This window comes from Salvelinus sp. IW2-2015, linkage group LG17 (assembly GCF_002910315.2).
Source record: "Salvelinus sp. IW2-2015 linkage group LG17, ASM291031v2, whole genome shotgun sequence".
Lineage (NCBI taxonomy): Eukaryota > Metazoa > Chordata > Actinopteri > Salmoniformes > Salmonidae > Salvelinus > Salvelinus sp. IW2-2015.
In genome coordinates this window covers 15,046,878-15,055,132 of record NC_036857.1, presented here as the reverse complement: position 1 = coordinate 15,055,132, position 8,255 = coordinate 15,046,878, and the positions used below count along the sequence as shown (strand labels likewise).

The 8,255-nt window shown below is 44.2% G+C and overlaps 1 protein-coding gene across 3 annotated transcripts; it reads left to right on the top strand.

The window, feature by feature from the left end:
• Positions 1–712: 712 nt before the first annotated feature.
• LOC111977186 (protein RCC2 homolog) lies at positions 713–8,163 on the top strand. 3 transcript variants are annotated; one of them, XM_024006527.2, is made up of 11 exons: positions 713–843; positions 1,923–2,143; positions 2,331–2,424; positions 2,597–2,740; positions 4,014–4,234; positions 4,352–4,466; positions 4,619–4,785; positions 5,940–6,120; positions 6,397–6,575; positions 6,736–6,813; positions 6,924–8,163. In XM_024006527.2, the coding sequence occupies exons 2-11, from the start codon at positions 1,937–1,939 to the stop codon at positions 7,026–7,028; spliced, it is 1,491 nt and encodes a 496-aa protein (XP_023862295.1). In that variant the 5' UTR covers positions 713–843; positions 1,923–1,936; the 3' UTR covers positions 7,029–8,163. The 3 variants fall into 3 exon arrangements, with proteins under 3 accessions (XP_023862295.1, XP_023862296.1, XP_023862297.1); XM_024006528.2 differs by lacking the exon at positions 713–843 and adding an exon at positions 1,006–1,109; XM_024006529.2 differs by lacking the exon at positions 713–843 and adding an exon at positions 1,014–1,157.
• Positions 8,164–8,255: the final 92 nt, after the last annotated feature.

The following is an 8,255-nucleotide window of genomic DNA, read 5'->3' as shown; positions in this document are numbered from 1 at the left end:
ATACTTTTGTCACTAAACTTAACCTATTATAAAAATCTAAGGTTGTAATTGCCCTATTTTTTTATACATTGTCTACAATGTATAGCTCCAAATATGTTTCAAAAGATCATGCCAGCTCATGGACTTTCAGTCCTTCTGAATTTCAGTGGTTACATTTCACATACCCCATCCCTAAATTTACCAAACAAAGTGTCAGGGTCAGGCTGTTGAAATGAACAGTTACAAAGTATGTAATTCACTGACATTGAGCAATTAGCTCTGGTAAATAACTGTTTTGACTAAGTCTCCTTTTATCTGTGGCTCTATCTTATATAGAGGGCTCCCGAGTGGCCCAGCAGTCTAAGGCACTGCATCTCAGKGCAAGAGGCGTCACTACAGTCCCTGGTTCGAATCTAGGCTGTATCACATCCGGCCGTGATTGGGAGTCCCATAGGGCAGTGCACAATTGGCCCAGCGTCATCCGTGTTTGGCCGGGGTAGGTCGTCGTTGTAAATAAGAATGTGTTGTTAACTGACTTGCCTCGTTAAATAAAGATTACATTTAAAATAAAATACAAAAAATTATAATAATATACAATTTGCATTTGTAAAACATGTTACACTGATGGATGGTATTCACACCCCCACCACAAGAGGGCGACATAATACTTTGGTAATTTAATGGGTTGTAGTTTTCTTTACATTTTCTAAGTCCCATGTGTTTTGTAGTACCGGCCGGTATGTCACGTCTCCGCACATATTTACATTTTAACAAAGAAGACAGACAAAAAGGAGGGAGGACTCATAACGATAAAAGACCATCAATCAAAAGACCTATAGGCCAGACATCCACAACGAATCCCAGGTAAGCATTGAAACATATAGCTAGCTATATTTTACAACTTTAATCGCATGCAGCAGCCAATATACAAAAGGGAAAGTTGTAAGTATTTCACAAGTTATGCCATTTTGCATTATCCGACTGTAACTAGATAATGTAACCAATGTAAGGCACTACCCACGTGGTTTCATAGAGCCGGAGACTGCAGATTCTATTGTTTAAAATCAATCAAAAAAACGTGGAAGACGGACAGATGCACGACAGCCGCAGAATTAGGAAATCCCTCTAACGTTAGTAACCGAATTAACGTTAGAAGCAAGATTATCTGAAGCCAAAAGGTTTAGCTAAATTTTCTTCTCACCTTCAACTTTTACAGTTGGGGGGGCGGGAGAAAGTATTTTAATTGGGTGTATTGCAACTAGTTAGCTAACGTTACCCAATGTTTGTCTTTATTTAGAAATCGATTGCTAGATTACGCTAGCTAGCTACTTAGCTAGCACAGTTGGCTAGCTAATTCATTTAAAAGTCCAGTAAACCTTCATTGTGTGGCTATTTGTCATTTCCCATAGCTAACTGACGTTAGCTAGTGGTATGTTTGCTAACAGGCCCTTTTTTTGAGCAACTATCTAGTAGCCACTGATTATGCTAGCACGTAGACAACAAAGAAATGCGGACAAGAATGCTARCTAACCCGCGAGCCGCTATGGCTAATCTTTGCTAGCATAGGTGGCTTTGACTTGTATACTTGAACTTAGTCTTTAATCTTAAATTTACGTTTAATTGACAAGCCATTTATGCTTAGTTTTATTTGACTGTTTACATGTCTTCAAGTTCAAACGCATTGCAAATTGCTATGTCATCAGTTCAGCGTAGCAAGAGTTTGATTTCGGTATTGATTTTTTAAATATTTAACTAGGAAAGTCAGTTAACATGACGCCCTAGGTATAAAACTGCATTGTTCCCGGGCAGAACGACAGCTTTTTACCTTGTCAGCTCGGGGATTCGACCTAGCAACCTTTCGGTTACTGGCCCAATGCTCTAACCACTAAGCTACCTGCCGCCCCATTGATATCACAATGTCTGTTTCCCCCCCCCTCCCCTAGATACCTTTACAAACATGCCACGCAAGAAGGTAACTGAAGTCTCTGGAAATGGTGGGATCAAGAGGAAGAGGGCAGGAGGCAAAAAGAAGGAAAGGGAGTTCAGCAGTGATGATGAGTTTGATGATTATGAAGAGCAGGAGAACACAAAGAAACCTGGCAAGCCTGCTGCAAAGTCAGGCCTTCAACCAGTCACTGTGCCTGACGACATCAAAGAAAAAATAGTAAGTTTCCTGACCTGCATGAGGTCAAATCAAATTGTTCAGATCACCAAAAGAGGGGTTTGTGACTATAGAATTGTGGTTAATGTGACTAGATATGTTATTAGTCAAATTAATAAGGAGTGCTTATGCAGAGTAAAAAAAAAAAAGAGCCACTGATCTAAAACACTGATCTGTGTCATTTTTGTAGAAACTTGACTTACCTAAAGTCAAAGGTCAACTACTCATTTTCGGAGCCACCAACTGGGATCTCATTGGAAGGAAAGAGGTTCCGAAAGCACAAGGTATAACCCTGCCAAGTCCTGTAATGAAAACATTGCGTAATGCAAGGCTCCAGACTCAAAGCTGTCCCTCAATAGCACTGGTGCTACCTACTTTGGAAGTTTTTATTCAAGCAATCATCCTAATTGACTGCAGTATTGAAGTCAGTTGTTTCGTGTGTGTGTGGTCTCGCAGTGGCCTTCAGGAACCTAGGCCAGAACCTGTGGGGTCCTCACCGTTACGGCTGCCTGAATGACGTGCAGGTCAGCAGTGTGGTGTCTGGGCCCTGTGCTGCCCACAGCCTCCTCATCACCACAGAGGGCAAGCTCTGGAGCTGGGGTAGGAACGCTGTACTGTAATAGATTGTAGTTTATATACAGTGCATTTGGAAAGTATTCAGACACCTTGACTTTTCACATTTTGTTACAGCCTTTTATAAAATGGWTAATTGTTTTCAACCCCCCCACACACACATACAATAATGGCAAACCAAAAATGTGTTTAGAATAGTTTGCAAATTTATTACAAATAAAAAGATCACGTTTGCATAAGTATTCAGACCCTTCACTCTGTACTTTGTTGAAACACCTTTGGTAGCAATTACGGGCTATAAGCTTGGCACATCTGTATTTGGGGAGTTTCTCCCATTCTTCTCTGCAGATCCTCAAGCTCTGTCAGGTTGGATGGGGAGTGTCGCTGCACAGCTATTTTCAGGTCTCTCCAGAGATGTTTGATTGGGTTCAAGTCTGGGCTCTGGCTGAGCCACTCTTGCATTGTCTTGGTTTCATGGTCTGAGTCTTTAGGTGCATTTTGGAAAACTCCAAGCTGGCTGTCATGTGCCTTTTTACTGAGTAGTGGCTTCCGTCYGGCCACTCTACCATAAAGGCCAGATTGGTTGACTGATGCAGAGATGGTTGTCCTTCTGGATGGTTCCCCCATCTCCACAGAGGAACTCTGGGTTCATCGGGTTCTTGGTCATCTCCCTGACCAAGACCCTTCTCCCTCAATTGCTCAGTTTGGCTGGGCGGCCTGCTCTAGTAAGAGTCTAGGTGGTTCCAAACTTATTTTTAATTAAGAATGATGGAGGCCCCTGTGTTCTTGGAGACCTTCAATGCTGCAGAAATGTTTTGGAACCCTTCCTCAGATCTGTACCTCGACACAATCCTGTCTCGCAGCTCTACAGACAATTCCTTCAACCTAATGGCTTGGTTTTTGCTCTGATGTCAACTGTGGGACCTTATATAGACAGGTGTGTCTTTTCAAATCATGTCCAATCAATTGAATTCACCACAGGTGGACCACATTCAAGTTGTAGAAACATCTCAAGGATGATCAATGGAAACAGGATGCACCTGAGCTCAATTTCAACTCTCAAAGCAAAGGGTCTGAATACTTATGTAAATAGGTATTTCTGTTTTATTTTTAATACATTTGCAAACATTTCTAGTCCTGTTTTCGCTTTATCATTATGGGGTATTGTGTGAAGATTGGTTTAAAAATGTAATGTAGTCCATGTTAGAATAAGGCTGTAAATGTGGAATAAGTCAAGGGGTCTGAATGTACTGTATATCTATATCTCAGATGCAATCATTCTACCGTCTGCCTCTGTTAGGTCGAAATGAAAAGGGTCAGCTGGGTCACGGGGACACTAAGCGCCTAGAGGCCCCAAAGCTGATTGAGGCCCTCGCAGACGAGGTGGTGGTGGCTGCAGCCTGTGGACGYAACCACACCCTGGCATTGACTGAGGGTGGCACCGCCTACTCTTTTGGCGAGAACAAACTGGGTCAGCTGGGCCAGGGGAACCAAACTGATGCAGTCCTCAGTCCAGCCCCGGTAAGCAACATAAACCTGTCTATTCATCTGCCTCATTATTGTTGCTGCTTTATTATAGGTCTAATATGGCCACTTAATGAGCCTGTGTTTATTGAAGCTTCTCCTTGCCCCGCTCAGATCCAGTACAACGGGCAGCCTTTGGTCAAGGTGGCGTGTGGGGCAGAGTTCAGCATGGTGGTGGACTGCAAAGGGAACCTTTACTCGTTCGGATGCCCAGAGTATGGCCAGCTAGGTATGGTTTTAACTAACTAGTAGTACTGGACAGATGTAAGTTTTTTATTTATTTTTATTTTTACCAAAGTTGCTCTTTGAAGAGGAAAATGGCAGCACAGTGACTCAGCCACTGATGTGGCGCTTATTTTTACCTTGTGTTTTGGGTCACAGGACACAACTCTGATGGAAAGTTCATTGCCCGCGCCCAGCGCATTGAGTTTGACTGTGAGACCATTGCACGTCGCGTGACCATCTTCATCGAGAAGAGTAAGGATGGCCAGGTGACGCCCGTACCCAACGTGGTGGTTCGAGATGTCGCCTGCGGAGGCAATCACACGGTGAGGAGAGAAAAGACCAGGCCCTGTATTCATTGTCTTAGAGAAGGAATGCTGAGGGCCTCATGCAGTCTAAGGCACTGCATCGCAGTGTTGAAGCGTCACTACAGATCCGGGTTCGATCACAGGCTGTGACCGGGAGACACGTTTGGCCCAGCGTCGCCCGGGGGGGGGGGGGGGGGGTGTGTGTGTCTGGCCAGCCGGGTTTTCCTTCTCCCATCGTGCTATAGCGACTCCTTGTTGCGGGCTGGGCGCCTGCAAGCTGACTTTGGTCGCAGCTAGACTGTGTTTCCTCTGACACATTGGTGCGGCTGGCTTCCTGGTTAAGCGAGCAGTGTGTCAAGAAGCAGAGCGGCTTGGCATGTCGTGTTTCGGAGGACTCATAGCTCTCGACCTTCGCATCTCCCGAGTCCGTAGGGAGGAGTTGCAGCGATGGGACAATTGGATACCACAAAAAGTTTGGCCTTTAAGATTATAATGAATAAGGCTACATGTACAGGGAGGACCTGTTTCTAGATCAGCACTCCTACTTTGAGACACTTTATGAATACAGGTTTTGATCCCTACTGCCACAATTACCCCCATCAGACAGAAATGTGAATTTTAGAAATGTGCGTTTAGCCAAAATGTTGATTTACATTAGTTGTCCCCTCCCACCATTTACATTTAGTCATTTAGCAGATGCTCTTATCCAGAGCGACTTATAGCAGTGAGTACATACATTTCCTTACTGGTCCCCCTGTGAGAATGGAACCACAAACCCTGATGTTGCAAGCGCCATGCTCTTACCAACTGAGCGCCATGCTCTACCAACTGAGCGCCATGCTCTACCAACTGAGCGCCATGCTCTACCAACTGAGCGCCATGCTCTACCAACTGAGCCTACTCTGCTTTTGCATAATTGCTGAATGTAGAGCGTTCCCTTAATATTTAATGAACCTGCAGATGGAGACCTTTGCATTCTGATCCTTAAATCTGGGTCCAAAAAGGAGCTGAGCTGGTCTGAACATTTGGTACCAGCCTGCATTGAAAGCGATAGTCTACTCAATGTGTTTTCACTTTCAATGGCTGTAGTTAATTCACAAATACCTTTTTTTCTGCCACGTTTTGTTTGCACGAGGCTAACTCGGGTCAGTGTGTGAACTTTGTGTGTCCAGCTGATATTGGATTCCCAGAAGCGGGTGTTTTCCTGGGGCTTTGGTGGCTATGGGCGGCTGGGTCACACAGAGCAGAAGGACGAGATGGTGCCAAGACTGGTGAAGCTCTTTGACTTCCCCGGGCGCGGGGCATCCCAAATCTACACTGGCTACCAGTGCTCCTTCGCTGTCAATGAAATGGGTATGGTACACAATGCTTAACTCCTTTGAATGTTGAGTAATGAATAGATTTTTTTTTTTTTACCCTTGTTCTCAATATAATACCACTATACCCATAATACTGTTACTTCCCTAAGTACCTGATGTATATTGTAGTGATTTCAAAGGGTACACCAACCAGGATTTGAACCTAGCATCTGTCAGTCTAACGCCTTAGCCATTACGCGATTTGGAAACTCTTGACCAGAATGCTGGTGTTTTTAATAAGGAAGCTAAGCTATTAACCTTTTGTGTTCAGGGGGGCTGTTTTTCTGGGGGGTCACAAATACCTCGCGGGAATCTACCATGTACCCCAAGGCCGTGCAGGACCTGTGTGGCTGGAAGGTCCGCAGTCTGGCCTGCGGGAAAAGCAGTATCGTTATCGCTGCAGACGACAGCACCATCAGTTGGGGACCCTCCCCTACCTTTGGCGAGCTGGTAAGACGTAATATTTAATTGTATGTATAAAACACATTTCTCACACCCAAGGTGCTATACACCATTATAGAAACATACCAAGGTGCTGGTGTGCTCAAAAGTCTGCTGAATTGGCACACGTGTTCCAGGTTCTCCACCTATTATGACGTGTTTGTTATAGGGTTACGGTGACAACAAGGCCAAGTCCTCCACTACTGCTCAGGAGGTTAAGAGCCTGGATGGCGTTTACGCTGAACAGGTATGGAGCGGCAACAGAGACTGAATAAACACAATGATGCATTCTGTAGATGGGAACTGCATTTGTGTGTTCACTAGTTTGGGCCCATTCTCACTGTGGTGTGGTTGCAGGTGGTGATGGGATATGCACACTCCCTGGTCATCGCCAGACAGGACACTCCACAGGAACAAGAGAAGCTCAAGAAGCTGCCAGAGTACAACCCACGCACACTCTAATATGGTATCGTCCAGCCACCTCTCACTGTTTTTGTTTTTTTTGCTTTCACTTCAGAGGCCCTCTAGGTCAACTGTGTAAGTCATGATGGATGGATGGCTGGGGAGGGTGGGCTCTCACGAGTGTATGTATGTATGTATGCATACGCCTTGAAAAACAAGTCGGGCCTATATAGATTGAGGTTAATTCAGAGAGAATGCGCTGCAAAAACTGAAACAAATCCACTCTGGACAGAATTCGCCCTATCCTCACAACAGTCGTCAGATATCTACAGCTGGAGAGAGGATCTACCACTCATCTCCAAACACATTCTTCCACTAGGAGTTCTACTCATCCTCCTGCATTCCCCATGCAAGTCCACTGAAGCATTCTCTATTTTCATGTCTCTTTTTATTCTTCAGTTGTGAACTGATCAATGCCCTCGTCTCCCTCACAATAATGGGTGCTACATCAAAGTCCTCTTTGGGCTGATTTTAATTTCCAACCGAGGGATCAATTCAAGACCAACACTCCATATCTGTGCCTTTTGAAACAGTCTTTCGGGGTATGGAGTGAATGCATTTGTTATTTGTTCCCAAAGACCAATAGCAAAATTTAGTTTAMACTTTGTTCTTGAAGTCCATGGCAGTGTTACTGTTTGTGTCTGGTTGATCGGTGTGCACTGTCAGAGCATATTCAGGATCTGAGATGTGCCACCAAGTCGATGCTCTCCAGCCATTGACTTCTGTTACATTCCTTGGTTTTATGTCTCTTCATTTGTATGATTAAATGTTGGTGTTGAGGATGCGTAACTGTCCCTCAAAGGCCAGTGTCTGCTTGTTGTCATTCTTGCCTTTTTTTTCAGTGACACCTTTTTTTATCCCGGGAAACCAGGTGTAGTCACTGTGCACTCTTGGCAATGAAAACCAGCAGAAATGTGGATTGTGAGGACTTGTCTTACGCCTCTGTTTTAGTGCAAATGGTCAACAAAGTGTGTATGCAATGAGTGGATATCCTGGTTTTAAATCGAGATGGGTTTTCATTTGTTAGTCTACCTGTATTGCAACAAATTGTTTTTGTCTGGGTCAGAAAACCCACATCTTGTTCAATATTTTGAAACTTTTTCATGGAAATGGTAATAAAGGTTTATGTAAATTGGTTGATTTTTTTTTTTTTTTTTTACGTCTGTTTTTTGCCTCCTACCCCCACTTCAAGTGGGGCGGGAATGCTAGCTATTGCTAGTCTCAGTT